General features: G+C 44.1%; 1 protein-coding gene across 1 annotated transcript in view; it reads right to left on the minus strand.

Annotated features, from left to right (window-relative positions):
* The window catches only part of klhl29 (kelch like family member 29), a 188,734-nt gene that overhangs the window by 110,832 nt on the left and 59,759 nt on the right, over positions 1-18,143 (minus strand). Inside the window, exon 5 of the mRNA XM_076084165.1 lies at positions 11,733-12,035. Coding sequence (XP_075940280.1) covers positions 11,733-11,996 — 264 coding nt within the window. The 5' untranslated portion in view covers positions 11,997-12,035. The remainder of the gene's footprint in view (positions 1-11,732; positions 12,036-18,143) is intronic.

The following is an 18,143-nucleotide window of genomic DNA, read 5'->3' on the forward strand; positions in this document are numbered from 1 at the left end:
CAGGATAAGCAGGTATAGAAGTTTAAAAGATGATTAGATGGACGTTATGATAGTGGAATTTTCTTCTTTGTTGAACTTAAATCTCTTGTATAGTTGTTGAAGTTATATACTTGTCGTATCACATGCTAGCAACGCAATAAGCCACTGTAGCACCAAGTTCCTCACTTCCCCCTCACAAGTCTAGTGGCTAATTCAATTTATTCTGTGTTATTTAAATTATCTCCATTTAATTCTACTTAATACATAGAGAGAAATATTGTACTTTGTACTCTCCTGCAATTGTTTTACAGCTATAGTTGCTATTTACTTTACAAATGAATATTTGAAATAAAAATGAATGCATACAAAAACAATCATTGTTAGATAATAAAGCAATGGTTCCAAACATGTTTGGCTTGTGGCCCTGTACAGAAACACAGTGTCTATGTTTTCAGAAGTTCCATCAAATCATAATTCCCCCTCTAAACCTTTCAGACTCTACATTTCAAATAACAATTTGGTGGCAAAACTTTTTTTGTCATTCTCCTTTTACATTTTTTTTCTACAAGACGACTTTTACTTTTATTTTTGCAATCAGCACTTTTGCATTTTAACTTCAGTTCTACATGTAAAGGAATATCGTTACATTTCTGTATTGATACTTTCACCAATTCTGACAAACACTTGTACTTATTTATTACTATTTATCTCATCCGTCACTGGAAAAAGACGTATTTTTTGAGAAACAGGCCGACAACAATAGCAACGGTGTCATTAGCCCTACGTATTCTACTAACATCAGCAACATTAAGCTGCTCCTGCTGATAAACGGTGGATCACATCAGCCCCTACTGATGAGCGCGATGCCATTTCATGTAAAGCATTACTCTCAACTCCGCATGCAACTGAACACTTAAACTGTGCAGCAACATATAAAAACTCAAAACTACTTAACTGTGTAAAGATGAAAGAAAAACATTTAGGTGGTGTGTGTGTGTAGTAGTTGTGGTTATGGCAGAGGAGTACTTGGCAGGGTGATGATGCGTGGAGCTCCTAATGAGAAACGCCGAGCTCCCAGTAATTTGTTAGCCTGCGTTAAGGTCAGACCACAAATGCTGCATGATTGAGTCACCCCCAAAGTCCCTATTAGAATTTGCATTTAAAACATATCTATTATTTATGTGTGTGTTATTAAAATGGCTGGCTGTGGATTCCCCTGAGCAGAGTGCAATGGGGAGGCCCACAGTAACTGGGGGCCCGACAATCAAATAATGAAAAGGGAGAAAGGGAAGAGTAATGAGAGAGATAGAAAAAAGTTGTCCGGAGGAGAACAAGAGAAGCATCTGCCACAGAGGATTCTGTTAGATTTTAATATACAATACAGCTAAAAGCCTAATGTAACCTTCTGACAGACAAAGAAAGATTTGCTGCATATGATGGATGGTGAACATAATAATATTTGAACAATAAAACATCAGTTTATTGAGCAATAAAAGTTAGGCAAAGCTGTCATTTACAAAATAACCAATAAAATATGTGGAATGATCTATGATATGATGGAAGTTTAACTGTGCAACTGCAAAGGTTATGGTGCAAACTCCATTATTTCAGTGACAACAAGGCTACAGTCTCTGTGAAGCTGCACTTGTCAGCATGCTAACATGCTCACAATGAATATGCTACCATGCTGACATCAAGCAGGTAGAACGTTCACCATGTTCACGTCTATTGCAAAGATGATGAATCACGAGCTCCCGCCAATGTTTTAAAAAGGTACATTTCCTGTCTCCTAAGTGTCCGTGAACGTGAACTGGGTCATGTTTGCACAATTTTCATATTTTCAAACCTAACGGTCATATTTAGGTTTATGGAAAAATGTAGTTAGCTAGGATGTTCAGTAACGCGAGTCGCCGGATTTCGCGAGACCGTGTTGCTGAGGCGGAAAAAGCTTTAGCTTTCTCCTGATTTGTGTGTTTTTGGTGAAAAGATATGTTGCTTGTTAAAAATGGGTGCAATATTTACTGCGGTGACTATGGAGCAAAATAATCGGTCATAATCTGTGTCCACGTTCACTTAATAGACTCAGGACCTGCATCTAGCCTCCTTATTAATTGATTATATTATAAGATGGAAAGTGAATGATGCAGGCACCATGGATGTCTGTGGAGACACTTCGGTCTGCGTCAAAGTGGTCCTTCTCCCGTTGAATGCAGTCTGTCCTTCGAGTTGTGTGTTCTTCAGTGAAGCTAAAACAAAACACAGCAAAAGATCCTTCACAGATATCAGTCGGGTGGGCGCAAAGAGCACAAAGTCAATTGACTAATGCTTTAGTTTCCAAGTAATTTCAAGAAGCCTCTCTTGAGCCTTGCTTATTGCCTCTTTTGTGCACCCAACCGTACCAAATCAAGCAAAGAAATGTCAAAGCAAAGGCTGCTGGTGTCTATTTACAGACTAAGAAAGTGCTCCTCTTTTTATAGACATATTCATTTGCAGAGATAGAGGCTGGGCAGTGCACCAGCCACACGTGAAAAAACCCTTGTTTGCTGCTGAGAGCAACTGCAGAATTCTAAGTCAAGGTACGTAAGTGGCAGACGCGCTGCATTGTTTACCTGTGCATCTCAAACGCCACTCCGTCTGCCTCCTCGATGATATCTGATATTCCACATGACACGCGTGGTGCTTTAAAAGCCTGCATTCACCGCCACCTTTCGTACGGAGTTAACCTTAAGGTGGCAGCACTTTGAATGTCAACCCCTCCGCATGTGGACCTTTTTAAATGCCACCGCTCTTTATTCAGCATTTGTGGAACAGGACAGACAAAGGGAGAGGGGGGAGGCGGCCATGGTGGATGGGGAGTTATTTCCCAGCAGAGGAAAGCCAAATGACATACAATCAGCTCGGCTCAGCAGGGAGTTCATTTAACACTTGAAGGCGTATATGGGTACTAAGTGTGGGTCTTTGAAGGGCTGCAGATCTGATCCGCTCATTTGATGACGTGCTCAATTACAGCGATGGATGAATGGCAGCTCGGAATTTGAGAGCAGAGGCCTTTTTTGGGGCGGTGGGTGGGGGGGGGGGGGGGGGGAGGGGGGGTCACTGAATTTCTGTCGGCTGCTTGATAAAAAGTAACCTCTCAAATATGCAGCATGTACCTTTCATAGGCCAAGCTGAACGTGCACATGTGTCGGCGTTAGTGCCGCATGACATTAGCGTCTATATTGTACTTCTCTATAAGTAAACATCCCATGCGTGAGTCACAGGAACACGGGTGTTTGTTGGAGGTTACATGATTTAAAGCTTGTTTTTACCTATATATATATATATATATATATATATATATATATGTCTGTAAGTGAAAACGTCTTGAGTAGCAAACAATCATCAAATCCTTTCGGTTCAAAGGTGGCTGCAAAAATGTTGTCACAGAACAGCACAAGTGTTCAGCAAGAACCGTTAAATTACAGTGAGATCAGTTTTGCCGATACATGGATAGATAAGCTACTTTCAGAGGAGCTTCTGGGCTTTGAGGCGGGTGGTTTTTCCGTGGATTTAGCCAGATATTGCACCAAAATGATTACTGTTCGAAACAAACTTTTCATGCAGCTTTTGCTTTGGAAAGTTGCCACAATTGGAAACCAAAAGACTGATCTGAGCGCGGAAACAAACGACAAACATTTCACGTCCAACTTTCAGGCCAGTCGAGAGAGAGAGAGAGAGTGGAATAATTATAGGGTGAATATGTGTGAAATATCACTTTCCCCCTTTGACACAAATCTCTCACCGTGTGATGAGGAAGGGGGGTGGGAGTGAGATGGAGCGATGACAAACGATAATGGCAAATTGAAGACGGCAGCCACTTCAAATTGCCCACGGATCAACTATGAACTCTTGACACGTTGGCGAATCGAGCAAATCTGGCAAACCTTCCGCATGCTGCGCAAGTGCAATGTGCCGGACCACAGCCTCGTGTGTTTGTTGTTCTCCTTGATGTTGTCATGAGATGTTTGCTGAGAGCACTTCTAGTCTTGAAGGGATGAGTGCGAGGAGTCAAGCTGCGATCCCTCGGTGTCCTGTAACAGCTGTCTCCGGCATCAGAACATGCGGTTGCCGCTATCCCATATTACATCTCTGCCGCTCAATGCCAACGGATCAGCAATCCAATTTCACACAAGCGCGCTCAGAGGGAGGCAACGCTGACGCAGGAATGAGGATCTATGCTCCGACAAAGACAAGAAGTTGTTTGAAGTGGCTGGAGGGGGTGTTGGGGTGTTGGGGTGGGCTGAAGAATTAGATAGAAGTAATAGAAGTGTGATGGAGGGTGATAAATAGTAGCGGTGATAACGTGGGGACGGGGCTTACATGACTTTCATCAATCCAGCCGCTGCAGAGAGCAGAATATTTTCCCTGACTAGTCGCTGAGCACAGGAGACAAAGCAAGCACCAAGGACAGACGGAGAGCAGAGGAAGACTTTACCTCGGAGACAAGTCTGCACTTTGTAAACACACCTTTGTTTGCGTAGCGGGCGCCTGACGCGCCAGTTCCTGCTCAGCCAAAGGCCAGCGAGACAATGATCTCCGTGAGCTGCCCGGGAGAGCAGATGTACAGTATTGGATGACAACACACTCCTCAGCATTTTCAATATCACACACTCATATTGCATATAGTCATTGTGACATAAATAGAGAGGGAGCTCGCATCTCATCTTTCACAAAGCAGAGCGAGTTTTGAATCTGATATCCAATGACTGCTTATTAGATCGAGCCACCGGGCCGTCTGTTTGGAGCCAGGCTCATAAGACCGCCGGTGTGTTTAGGGGGCTGCTTTCCATTTCCACACACACACACACATACACACACACACACAGTTACTTAGCAGGAAAAGAAGAGGGCAAACCCCTTCTGGACCATCGTATTTTCTCCTGCCAGAGCTGTGCATACAGTCTTTTGTAACGCCCGCTGTCACCAGAACAAACCCGCCACAAAGCAAAGACCCTGAAAGGTCTCTTATTTTGGGATATCCATGGTTTTCAGAACAATAAACCGTCTCTCTGCCGGTGTTTTATTTTCTCCAAGATGATTAAAAATCCACCCTCAGATGAAGCAGATGCTTCAGGAGCAGAAGCAGAAATAGAGAGCGAGGACTTGGACGGATGAATGTGGCGCTCCATTGTTGGTAGAAAAGGTCAGCTGGGATCCTACCCCGGTAGACAGAGAGACAGGCGCAGGAGGACCCACGAGAGGACGGGGATTGGATGAAACCCGGCAGAACAGCTTGTCGCAGTGAGATTGACAAGACAGACAAAGATAACGCTTGCCCTCACCTATTCTCTGACCCGTCTGTTATCGTCCCTCATCCGTAGACCGTTTTTACGTGAATCGTTTTTCTTAAATCAAGAAGACCGCAGTGAATAATTTCGATAAAAGACGATAAAAGATGACGGCGGTCCTGAATGTGTGATGAGGGTGTGAGATTTCTGATAAATCTGTCATCAGATGCAGGACTCCCATTTTTCCATCCACCCGATTTCAAATGCCGATAGTGAAAAGAAGTCTGACAGTTCCTTTTTTTACAGTGCCTTTTCTCTGACAGTTTGACAGTGTGCAGTCCTCATGACTGAGGTGTCTGTCTGTCTGTCTCTATGTCTCTATCCTTAATTAGCAACTACTGCAGCACAGCCCGCTCTGATTCAGAGTGGAAAGCACATAATTCTACCCACATGGTGCGGAGACATCCAGACCCTGGTAAACACACAATCGCTGCTTCTCGTTAACACTGAAAAAGTTTCCGTACATCATCTTAAGGAAAATCACTGCTTAATCCTTGAAATGCGCGGCTTCTTAATGACACTGTTGTAAACGCCCGACAGCGGATTTGTTTGTCCACAAACATTATGATGATATTTGTGTTTATGGAAAAAAACAGAGAGATGACTAACAGAAAGTAATCGAACTAGACAAGCTATGAATGTATTCCTTGTATTGTGCCAGGGATTCAAACTCCTGTTTTCCCAGGGAGGAAAAAAAATCCAGATGGAAGGAGCGAGCAGAAACGTGTGGCACAAGCTGACTTTTCTAAAATATACTGACACGCGCCACTTAACCACTCACAAAGAGTGAAATGTGCAGCAGACGTCTGGCTTGCATAGCTAAAATTCTATAACAGATCGAACGGTAAAAATCAGACAAAGAGAAACTCGACTCGCCCAAGAAAGAAGCCTTCAGGTTTCACATGACGGCTTACCGATAATGAATGAAAAGCGATGGTGGTGAGATGAAGTATTCCTCATCCATCAGTGTGCTTTACTTCGGAGGACTCGTCTTCTGAGAGCTGGATTTTGTGACATTTTTGCTGCGAATGCAAAATGGCACGCAGCAAGTCTGTGATAGGATGACAACACGTACAGTAGAAGCTAATAAATCAAATCCAGGCAGCCGAGTGTGAAGATTGCTTACCTTCCTGCTCCTCGGAGGAAGATAAAGGCGCCTCAGAAAGCCTGTGCTACTTAGTATTTAAGGAGAATGTTTGAGTGTATATTTTGAATTCCAACAGAAGTGTAAAATGTCAGGAATAAAAGAACAACACGATATCCCCCCCATCCTTAAAAACTTTACATCCGCATTAAGATCGCTGTTGTGGCATTAACGTGCTGAACGATATAATCAAATTGGATCATCGTCAATTTATGTCCATCAGTATGAAGCAACAAAAAGCAGGCTTCAAGCTGTGAAGCAATAATCTTTCCTCCAGCTATGTTTAGTGTTCTCTGCTTTGCTCGGCAGCTGGTTGTCTTTAGGACCACATGGTGAGTCTGTCTGCTTTGGAAATGTAAAGTTTTCATCTTTTTCTGTGTTTCACTATTTGATGGAACAACTGTAGTTTCCGCTATCATCTGAAGCTAATTCAAAAGCAAGTCTCCGCCGCCGCGCAGCCTCCCCCGTCTCCGTTCTGCCTCCCTCATCCAGCTTCCCCAGCGTGCGCCTTCTTAAACTTTAATCGTCTCATATTCGATACATTTCACGGCAACTTGTCAGAAGGCTCTCCCGGTTTTCAAAAAGACGTCTTCCCCTTTTAGCCTCAACCTCAGTGAAGATTCAGTGATTTCAGAGTCTTCCAGTCTGTTCATTACCGGGCTCCCTGACACGGCAGTGATGCTCACATGCAGAGCTGCACGATTAATAGATTTGTTTTCAACCATCAGATTTATCGGCAACTATTTCGATAGTCGATTAATCGGTTTGAGTATTTTAAAAAGCAAAAAAAGTCTAAATCCTGTAATTCCAGCTTCTTTAAATGAGAATGTTTTCTGTTTTTTTATTTCTCTCGGACAGTTAACGAAATATCTTTGAGTTGTGGACAAAACAAGACGTGAGGAATGAAGTCATCTTGTGCTTTGGGAAACATTTTATTGACCGAACAACTAATCGGTGAATACAAATTATTTTTTTTTAAATCGATATTAATTGAAGCTGACAAAATAGATTTCATTGTGATTTGTTTTCCTTGTCACTGTCGGGAAAATAACATCCATCCCTCCATCTGGTTGCAACAAAAAAAAAAGAAAAAGAAAAAGAAAAAGAGAGAGACATGCTTTTTGTGTTTTCTTTCTTTCTTTCGTTCTTTTGTGATTGTGTCAGAATGAGGCCATGACACCTGCTGTTCTCTGGATACCATGTTGTGTTGGCCACAGTATGCGGTCTGCTTCAAACAATTGGCTGGCTGACCTGGCTCAAATCAATGACCAGCAACACACAATGTGTGATTTGGTTTCAAGACGAGCTCTATTGATCGGTGCCGTCAATGCTGGGAATTCATTTTGTTTTATCACGACACTTTTTGAGAACTTTTCGAATATTTCTTGAAATCCAAAACAGACATTTTCAAAACGACGACAAGCACGAATGGATTCAAACATGTGCATTGAGTCAAGGAGAAGAATAAAAGATCTGCCTGCTGGTTGCGGTGCCTGCGGTTTGTGTTGAAATGTAATCAGCAGAACAGCGCGGCCTTTACTCGGCCTTGCTGGTGAATATGCGCTCTGATGGACTGCCAGCAGCAGGTATTAGACTACAGAAGATCAAACAGCCGGAGGTGTCGTAGCTGAAGCTGGAGTGACGCTCTTTGTTAGAATAAATAGAACTATATAAAATATCAAATGTATTCATCATTGGCTATACGATTCTTTATCTCACTGGAAGCAGAGCTATGGTCCGATGGGTCGTGATCAATCAATGATCTTCCAATAATCATATGTAATAATATTGTCAAATATTACAACATTCACAGAATCTCTTGATATCTATCATATTGAACTTCAGAGACCCCCCCTTATGGCGCTACAACGATGTCACCGGTACAACAAAAGCCCAAAACTGACTTACATGTTGTTGTGAGTTTGGTTTCCAACAACACTGATTATTGAGGTGCTGCAGGCTAAAGGAACGGCTCAGTCTGCTGTATCGAGACCGCGCTGTAGGTCAGAAACACCCAACAGAGACATGAATGAATGGGATGCAGAGTGAATCCAAATGCAGATGATATAAGACGTTACACAGTTATTGGTTTGTGGCACTCCTTAGATCAATATGCAGCTGCAGATTATTGTATTTCAACTACGGCTCCTGTGTTCAAGAGGGATTGGTAATAGCACTGCTGCTATTAAATATCAGGGGAGGATGGATTAAAAAAAATCATATTAAAGGATTAGACTGTGCAGGGAAATCCACATGTTCCAGTGGGCTATCTGTGGGAAGAGACTTTTTTTGGAGTAATATGAGATACAAACTCCAGCTTTGGCCCATGTTTAAACCCTATAAAATCCTTTCCAACGCTAGATAACAGACGGGTAACATTCACGTGCAAACATTTGACCCCAGCATAGATCTGTCACAGAACCTTTTGAAAGCATGTTGCGGTGCATTGTTGGGATCTATAACTCGAATCACGAATCATCCCAATAACAGCACTCACTCTTCAACCGTCAGTCAGTGGAAAGAAGATTTTGTGATATTTCTGCCGCAGTTGACACCAATTAGACAAGTGCTATTTCAAGGGGAGTACGAGCATTAAAGGTGTCTGATTAAAGGTGTTTTTTTACGCACACAGGGTGAAAACACAGTCGATTGTGTTGGTTTATAGATTTTATAGTCGCATATCATTCAGCCCGACACTTCCTGGTCCCTGTCATCATGTCTCTGCACATCTATAATTAATCAAATGTAGGATGGTGAGAAACAATCACATGGTGGTGAAATGTTGGTTTATTCACCATAGATCTGTCTTGTTAACCCGACATTAGCTTGCATTAGTATTGTTCATTTTCGCAAATCCAAAAAGCGATGACGTATAGCGACCGTCCGTTGAATTATCACCTTCCTAGTAAACCGATCTTCTAAGAAAACGGTTCTGTGGATCACAGCATCACGAGGAAGAAGTGATGCCGTACAAAGTGAAACTGGACTCTCCGCTGACCCGGTAAAGTCCTGTTCATCAGCAGGACACGGCAATAGTCGCTGTTATTAAAAACATGGATTCAGAGTGCTGCAGTGACTTTACATCCGTAACAACCGCGGAAAAATACATAAAAATTAATTAACGGCCCGGCAGGGGATAACAAAGTGCAGCTCTAAATTAACTATAGCCCACTGTTCCATGTGGTTGTCTTTACATCAGGATGGACGACGCCACCAGATGGTACATTTAAACTCTCAGCACTTGTCCTGCACACAGCCGCACAACTCTTAACCTGATCATTAAAGCTGAAGCAAAGCACATGAAGAGACATCATTTATAACAGCACAGAACACACTGCAGCAACGCTAAAACAATACACCTGCTCTGCATCCCAAATTAAGGGGAAATAATTACTCCATTTACGGGTTTTATTACAGAGTGGTTTGTGCAGGGGGCATAGCTTTCAGACATGTCTAGGCTGGGCTGTGTCCCCACTTGGGCCGCGGGGTTTATAAAGCCAGGGTCTCCAAACAGTGGAGATCAATAACGGCCTGTCAGGTTTTTAGTGTAGCCACGGAGAGCGCAGAGACACAGGGACCACGGAGAGGGAGCTGCATCCGTCCATCAGACTCTTTGTGACTCCCAACAGCTTTGATCGAAGATGACAGAAAGAGAGAAAGAGAAAGAGCAAGTGAGGACAGCAGACAGCTCAAAAAAAAAAAAAAAAAGACAGGCTTGCATGATACTGTTGGCCGGCTCTTGAGGCCCAAACTCTGGATCTTTCCCTTTTTAAACGCCGCTGGTCTCTGTTGCCCGCCTTACAAAGGACTGTCAGAGGCGAAACAAAGTAGAAAGGTAAACCCCTGAATAAAGCTAACAGAGAGGCATCTGGGGAAGGATCTGCATTATATCTGCTGCATCTGCGCACACACATTCCCACATATAGTGTACCTTTAAACACTCACGTGCGAGGCGAGGCACCTAATTGCTCTGGCAGCCATTGAATGATGACAATGGCCACGGTGGGAGATGGCGAGACTTTGTCGGGATCTATGTAATTATTCAGCCGCACAAAAGGAGGGGCCGATGCGGTGCCAGAGCAGATTTACTGTGTCTGTGGTCAGTGCATTCAGCAGGGTGTCTAATGATGTGCACTTATGGGCTAAATTACCAGAGCATTGTTTACCTCTGCTCTCAGAGTGCAGGCCCCACGGAGAGCAAGAGCCCAAGAAGGTGCCGGAGCAAAGAGAGAGCCCAGATGGATCCGCTGATGTTCAAATTAAAGCAAATGATCGGATAGTGAGGAGGAAAGTTGGAGAGAAGATGAATGGTATCCATGGAAGCAGAGGCACGGGAGAGGCTGAAATGTCGAACTCTTTTTGTTTTTTGGTAAAGGCCCCGTCTCTTCACACGCTGCTGACAGCCAGCTAGCAAGCAAATCCCCGGGCGAGGGGGTGGAGAACACAAAGTGTACAGCATTTCCAAGCTGCACTTCTCTGTATAAGCTACACAAACATGATGACAAATTACAACTACGCACACACAAGCCACAGTCAAATATGGCAATTTCTGTCTCATTAAAAGTTGCTTTCTAGCCTTTGTCTGAAAGGAGCATTGTGCAGCCGTGAGAGTTTTTCTTTATTTTTTTTTAAATCCACGATATTACTCAGAGCTCATATAATGATGTGGTGCTTTTGGTTTGTTTGCTTGTTAAGAAAAGCACCACCTCCAGCCATCACTTCTGACAGCAGCGCCCATTTGAGCCGCTGTCAGAGGTCATTTACATAATGAAAGACAGAAATTACCAAGGAGGCAAAGGCAGGGCCAAGCCTGCCATTTGGCAGGGAGAGAAAATGAAGATGGAAGGAGAACGGTTTGGCAAGAAAAAGGGCCATTGGACAGAGAGAGTGCAGAGAGAGCAGCAGGACTGGAGTGAGGGATAAGGGCAGAGAGTGCAGGAGGCAGCAGAGAGAGAGAGAGAGAGAGCGAGAGCGAGAGCGAGAGAGAGGGGCTTGAAGAGCTGAGACAGTTGAACTATGAAGACAGCCATGCCAGTGAGTTGGACAGTGCAGAAACATTTGGAGGAAAGTGGAAGATGAGAACTGGAAGACAGAAGCGAGGGAGAGACGGGGAAGCTGAAAAGCCTCAAAAGCATGAGGAAAGTTGAAGATGAGGTACAGTTGGGGAGTCTTTACAGATTTAAAAACATTGACACAGGGAGAGACGGAGACGGAGACAGAACCGTGACGGAGTTTTCAGAGTCAGAAGGCGTTGCGGCGTTCCATTCGGACGGGGCTCTTACCTTGGCAGACGCTGAAGCCACCGACGGGATGCCTCGCTTGACCGCGATGTCGTTACTCGATGTTGTCACGGCAACTGTGACCGGGGTGGGGAGGAGGGAGGGGATGACCGGGAGGGGGAGGAGCCCCGGACGGTTGTTGCCATTGACAACGGCAGAGGCACAGCTGTGATTGGCTCCGCCGTTGTGGAGGCCTGACGGACGGATGTCTCTCCGCTCCCAGGGTCCCCGGTAGTCCCTCTCAAAGCGGTGGTGGTGGCGTGACATCACTTCCTCTTCCTCTCAGAGGGAATAACAGGGGCAGGCCTGCAGGAGATGGACACAAAGAGGGAATAGGTGAGGTTGGAATTGTATTAAATATATGCAAATGGGGAGAGAGGGGGGGGGGTTTAAAGACACAAAAGCCGGGTTTCTATCAAAGATAGAAAAAGCACCATAGGACAAATAAAAAGCGAGACACCGAGTGAATTAAGGGGAGAACATGTTGACACGAGGGTGTAAACGCTCACAGCATCTGCTCCCATTGCACCTGACTGACATGAACACAGTGCGGCTCATTTGTTGCCTCCAATTCCCATTCTCTCAGTCATTACCGAAGGCTGCGACAAGAGAGGGAGAGAAATGAGCACTGCTGAGCAGGTCTATAAAAAAAAAAAAAAAATGAAAAAAAACACACCATCCGTGCCAACATCATAAAGAGCTGAATTTGTAACACTGGGCATCTGGGATCAGCAATGAGAGGTGAGAGCGGGACGGAATAAGGTACGCGCTCAGTGAAGTTGTTTCGAGGACGGCGCTGCAGTGTCGCGACCTTGCGGTCGAAACCCATTCATCTGAATAGATAAATACCACCGCAATTACGGCTCATCTCATACATCTAATGGCTGGTTAATTCAATCAGATTGCCCTTGAATTGCATTTGAGGGTTCTCCTCCTTTCAAGCACAGCGGGCTGTGATAGGCTAAGAGGCGAGGTGAGCTGCAATTACATCAGTATGGGGCATGGCGCTATTGTGTAGCATGAGCGGCGCATCACTCTATATTACATCTTAAATCAAAGCGGCACAGCATCTGAGAAGTGGAATCCATTCACTGTGGGGTTTTGCGGCGCATTGTACTCCTCCTCAACCAAAGGCAGGCTACGCTTCCCGAGCCCTTGATAAACAGTTGAAATAAATAAATAACAACCTCAGAACCAGGTTCTGCAAGACCCAATGCTAAATCCCCCTGGTTTGTAAGGAGAGAATGACAGCGGATGACAGGTCTTTATTCTTCACGCTGGGGTCTGTCACGCTGCTTCTTGCCTCGCAGAGGAGCGAGCGCCTTGAAATGCCAGCTTCTGTGTGTGTGTGTGTGTGCAAAAGCAGCATACACTACAAGTGAACAACTGTGTGTGCACGTACTGTTTTGGCGGGATGTAATGAGAACACACACATGTTGAAATCTCCAGTGCGGACTGTTGGAGCAGGCTGTTGGAATTGAAAGGTTCTTTGAAACGCTTTGATGCGAGCGATACACGCTGCAGCCTGTGGTGGGAGCACCGGGCCCTCTGCATCTTTAGCTGCTGTGACCAGCCATTCATTTACCCGCTAAACCACTCACTCCTTCTTCCCTTTGTGTCAGTCTCCGAGCTCCCTTTTTTTTTTCTTTTCTTTCCATCACACATTTTATTCCCTCTTTCAACCCCCCTCCTGTCATTTATTTCCCTCTCACACAAGGTCTGCTCTGTCCAAATACACAAGCTGACACGCGGCGATAGAGCCAGACGGAGCTGCTAAAAGCTGTGGGACAACACTCTCACGCTCTCTTTCTCTCTGCAAATAACCTTCTCCCATTCCGCAGCGACCCCTTTTAACAACCTCCGAATTTCCAAAAGAATAAGCTTTGTATTATCTCTAAAAATGTTTGAGGCAGAGAGAGCGAGAGAGAGCGAGAGAGAGAGAGAGAGAGAGAGAGAGAGAGAGAGAGAGAGAGAGAGAGAGAGAGAGAGAGAGAGAGAGAGAGAGAGAGAGAGAGAGAGAGAGAGAGAGAGAAACAAGGTGCTGGTCCGCTGGAACAATGGCAGTTAGTGCCAGCTAATATTCTCTTATCACCCGAGCTCCACACCTCAGCTGAGAAAGAAGAGGGCAGGCACAGAATTCCTCCACATCAAAACAGGAAGAGGACAAAAAAAACATAAGAAAGGGGCATTATCTCCATAACAGTCAGAATTGCGGGCAGAGTGCATTTTGTATTCAGAATTATGTGCAATTTACTTTTTTACAAAATCTTTTCAGATGTGAAGAGGCTAGTGTGCATCCGCTGAGCTCCCCGGTGTAGACAGTTGTGTGATTAACCACAAAATGTAAATAGTTTTTTGTTCTTCTTCTTGTAAACCTCCAGGAACAACAGCGCTGGAGAGCAAACCCATTAGATTGTGCAGTCAAAGGTTCAACTAAGTTGGAAAGAGCCCACAACACACAGCTTTGTGTGGTAACCTTCAGCACGGCTGCAATACACACCAGAGGGGAAGTAAGTAAAGCACACGGTATATATCGACGAGAAATATTTCATTAACGGGTACATGTGCCATGTAGGGCTGCAATGAATTATCGATTAGTTGTCAACTATTAAAATAATCAGCAACTCTTTTGATAAACAATTAATTAATTAAAGAAAAAAAAAAAGTTCAAATTCACCGATTCCAGCTTTTAAAATTTCAATATTTTCTGGTAAACTGAAAATATTTGAGTTGTGGACAAAACAAGACGTTTGATGATGTCATCTTGGGTTTTGGGAATCACCGATTGTTCTATAAAAAGTTGTGAAAAATGTCAAACAATCGATTAATTGAGAAAATGATTGAAAGGTTCACTTATTTATTTAGGCGCCAATGTTCAGTGAGCATCCATAATGAGACTCGTATTACCTGAGTACTCGTACGTAAATGACAAAATATGGAGTTCTAGTTGTTTTCAGGCTCGTTCTGATCTACTGTTGAGGTAAAGGACAGGCAGCTGAACTAATGTAATAGTCTGGGAGAGGTCATAGTCAAAACTAAGTTATGTTAGTTATGTTCGTAGATGAGACATCAAAGCCACGCTTTGTACACTTTGTAATAATGTCACAGTAGCTGGGGGATTTGTTTAAATTCCTCCATAAATGGTATAGAATGTAATTTAGTGTGTTTAGTGTCTACGGATTACAAACACGGGAATGATGGGAACATTTTGGGCTTATCCTTTGAATTAATGCCTGTAATGTCAAGGTACTTCATCACACATGTATATATATATATATATATATATATAAAAATTACATAAATTACATATATATACTGTATATATTTTACATATATATACTGTATATATTTTACATATATATACTGTATATATTTTATATATATATATACTGTATATATTTTATATATATATATACTGTATATATTTTATATATATATATACTGTATATATTTTATATATATATACTGTATATATGTATTCTGATATTATAAGTTCATACAATAGTGAATGTATATTTGGAATGATTTATTAAAGGTGACTACGCTATGTTTATTTGTTATCATTCTTTTATAAAAGTGTTAGAAGAACACATATAACATGTTGTTTATATATTTCTATTATTACATCAGAAGATTGTGCCACGATGAAGTTCTCAGTGCGAATGTGTCAAAAGGTTCCAGTTAGAAAGTAAAGTCCGTAAACTTGGGATCAAAACTTCATTGTGACGCAACGACCTGTTCATTGGAACAGAGCATCGTTTCATTAGACGCTCTGACACGAGAACCTCTAAATCTTCAAATAAACCCTCATGCAACGTTTAATGCATAAAAAAGAATCACAAAAAGTTCCACCCTCAAACCAGACGTAATGGCACGGTAAGAGGAGCATCTCACATTACCATGATTCAAATTCACTTACCCAAGTGGCATTTTGAGAATCTTGGCAGTACATTTCAATATGGTCACAAGCCTCTAAGTGAATTCCTGCCATCGTGCCACTATGCAAGTCAGCATGTGCTGTGTAACCAGAGGCTGGTAACTGATCCCTGCAGTGTCGCAGAGACAAATCCCTCTACACTTCTGGTCCTTGGTGAACAGGGGGATTTAAGCTACTAATTACAGACGCTTAAATTCCTTTTCCGTGCGTTTTCTTCAACTCCTTTAAAGTCTCCGTGTGTGTGTGTGTGTGTGTGTGTGTGTGTGTGTGTGTGTGTGTGTGTGTGTGTGTGTGTGTGTGTGTGTGTGCGCGCGCGTCAGTGTATGAGTCCACATCACCTTGAGGCTGAGGGCGTGTGTTTGTGAGGGTAAGTACGAGGAGGCGATAAAAGAAAATTGCGCTCTCTGAGGTGCCTGTGGAAACCAACACCCAACATACCTGTGGACTCTGCCAGACAGGATAAACACTTAAATACATCACATCTACAATGACACTTTGCGCCGCGCCGCACTGCTCTAGGGAGAAGGTGCCAATAAAGATTTGCCCGTTTCCTTTCACATCCAATGCAGCCGCCGTCAGCCCCGGACAAAGCCTCGGCCCTGCAGAGAGGGGAGACGATAACCTTTGCTGCGAGGCTCGCATGTAAGGCAAAGCTTTTTAAGAGCCTTTTCAATTCCATAAGAAAAGTAATGACAGCATTCCAGTCATACCCTACAGCAATTAACGAGGCTCTTCAGCTCCTGCAATCCTATCAGCATGTTAATAATCTTACCTGAAGGCATCAGACTTTCCCACGCCAAATGCTATTTTCAGACTCCAGGCTCCTACTCAGCGTAACAGCTCAAGACTGAGGATCTTTTGCAGAGAGATGAAAATCTAAACAAACGATTAAGATCACTAATCCTGTGGAAGCGCAAATAGTAACATAAAAAAAGGCTCAGGTTTCCACCCAGAACAGAGGAGGTGAAAAAAGTAGGAGAGAAATACCGTGTCAGCAATCAAACCTAACGAGCTGACTGACAGGCTGACTGGAATACCCATTGTGCTGTCAGTCACGTCGTGAGTTAAAAGCTGCTGCAGAGGAGGCATGGTTTGTGTGTGTGTGTGTTGGTCGCTGGGTGTTTTTCAACTCCCGTTTAAAAACAATGTCTATTCTAGCACTGCTAATGCGTCACAATCGAAATTGCAGCCTGAATGTGATGTTTCAAACACATGTGCCACTGAGACAGCAAAGTGAGATGGGTGCGAACATACGCAACAAAGAGACGCAGTTAAGGAGTATAAGTGTGTTTATGTGTGGGCATACGCTAATGCCTGCGACCTCGTTGCTGTCACCATGGAGATGCCCTGCATGTTCCTACACTGTCCCCGCGTGTGCGGGTTTGTCGGTCCACGCAGCGCACCATCAGGAGTCTCCAATAACTTCGGCTCCCGAGCAACAGCGGGGTGATTAGCCCAAATGAAAAGTTGTCTGGCAGGTGGGAACGTGAGAGGCACACCCTAAAGAACAGCATCTGTCACTCCGAGGCGGCGCGCAGCATGTCGGAGTGTGTATGTGTGTGACAGAGCTGCGTTAACAAAGCCATGTGGGAATACGCAGGGAGCCGCAGATAGACGTGAGGAATGAAGGAGCTTAACAGATGGACAGAACGTGGCAGCGCGAGCCGGAGCGAGCGAGCAAACGAGATAAAAAACAGCAGTACGGTGTGTGTGTGTGTGTGTGTGTGTGTGTGTGTGTGTGTGTGTGTGTGTGTGCAGCTTGAAATAGAGAGGAGGGTGTGATCAGGGTTGGGTTTGTGTGTCACACTTCTGTTCTGGGGTGTGATGTTTGCTTTGCTGGCACATTCTGCTTGGCTTTTAATATCCCCAGCTAGTCCACCCCGCCACGGATACTCCCCAAGAGGAAGGGCTCCGTTTCCAATCCGTAGTAGTGTTTACTTCTATTGACCCGGAGACAGCGCAGCTTTCACCACACTCACACACATAAAGAGCCACCTGCTACACCGGCTGCTAATGATCAATCCGTCCATCAGCAAGTCTGGATGGATGGCACAAATGAGGGCCGGGAAAAGGAAGGGGTACTGTACCTTTAGGAGGAGGACAAGATATTGCTGTCGATGAGCTGCCCAGTGGGAGACGCGCACAGACACCAACCAGTAACACTTTTAACTGTCACAGGCATACACGCACACCACACACACACACACACGGTGCAGTCGCAGACTAGTAAATGTGCTGACAGTTCCTCCAGGACAACAAAGGTGTTCATCCTGATATTTAAATAATGGGAGAGACTGTTGGTACAGGAATAGCCTGGAGCAAACGCAAGAGTCACAGGCTTTTTAAATCCTCCTCCACCAGATGATGAAGATACAGTCTCAATTCAGATAGTACCTTTACTCACACACACACACACACACACACACACACACACACACACACACACACACACACACACACACACACACACACACACA

This window comes from Anarhichas minor, unplaced genomic scaffold (genome assembly GCF_050575085.1).
Source record: "Anarhichas minor isolate MPS153535 unplaced genomic scaffold, ASM5057508v1 ptg000136l, whole genome shotgun sequence".
In the NCBI taxonomy this organism is placed as follows: domain Eukaryota; kingdom Metazoa; phylum Chordata; class Actinopteri; order Perciformes; family Anarhichadidae; genus Anarhichas; species Anarhichas minor.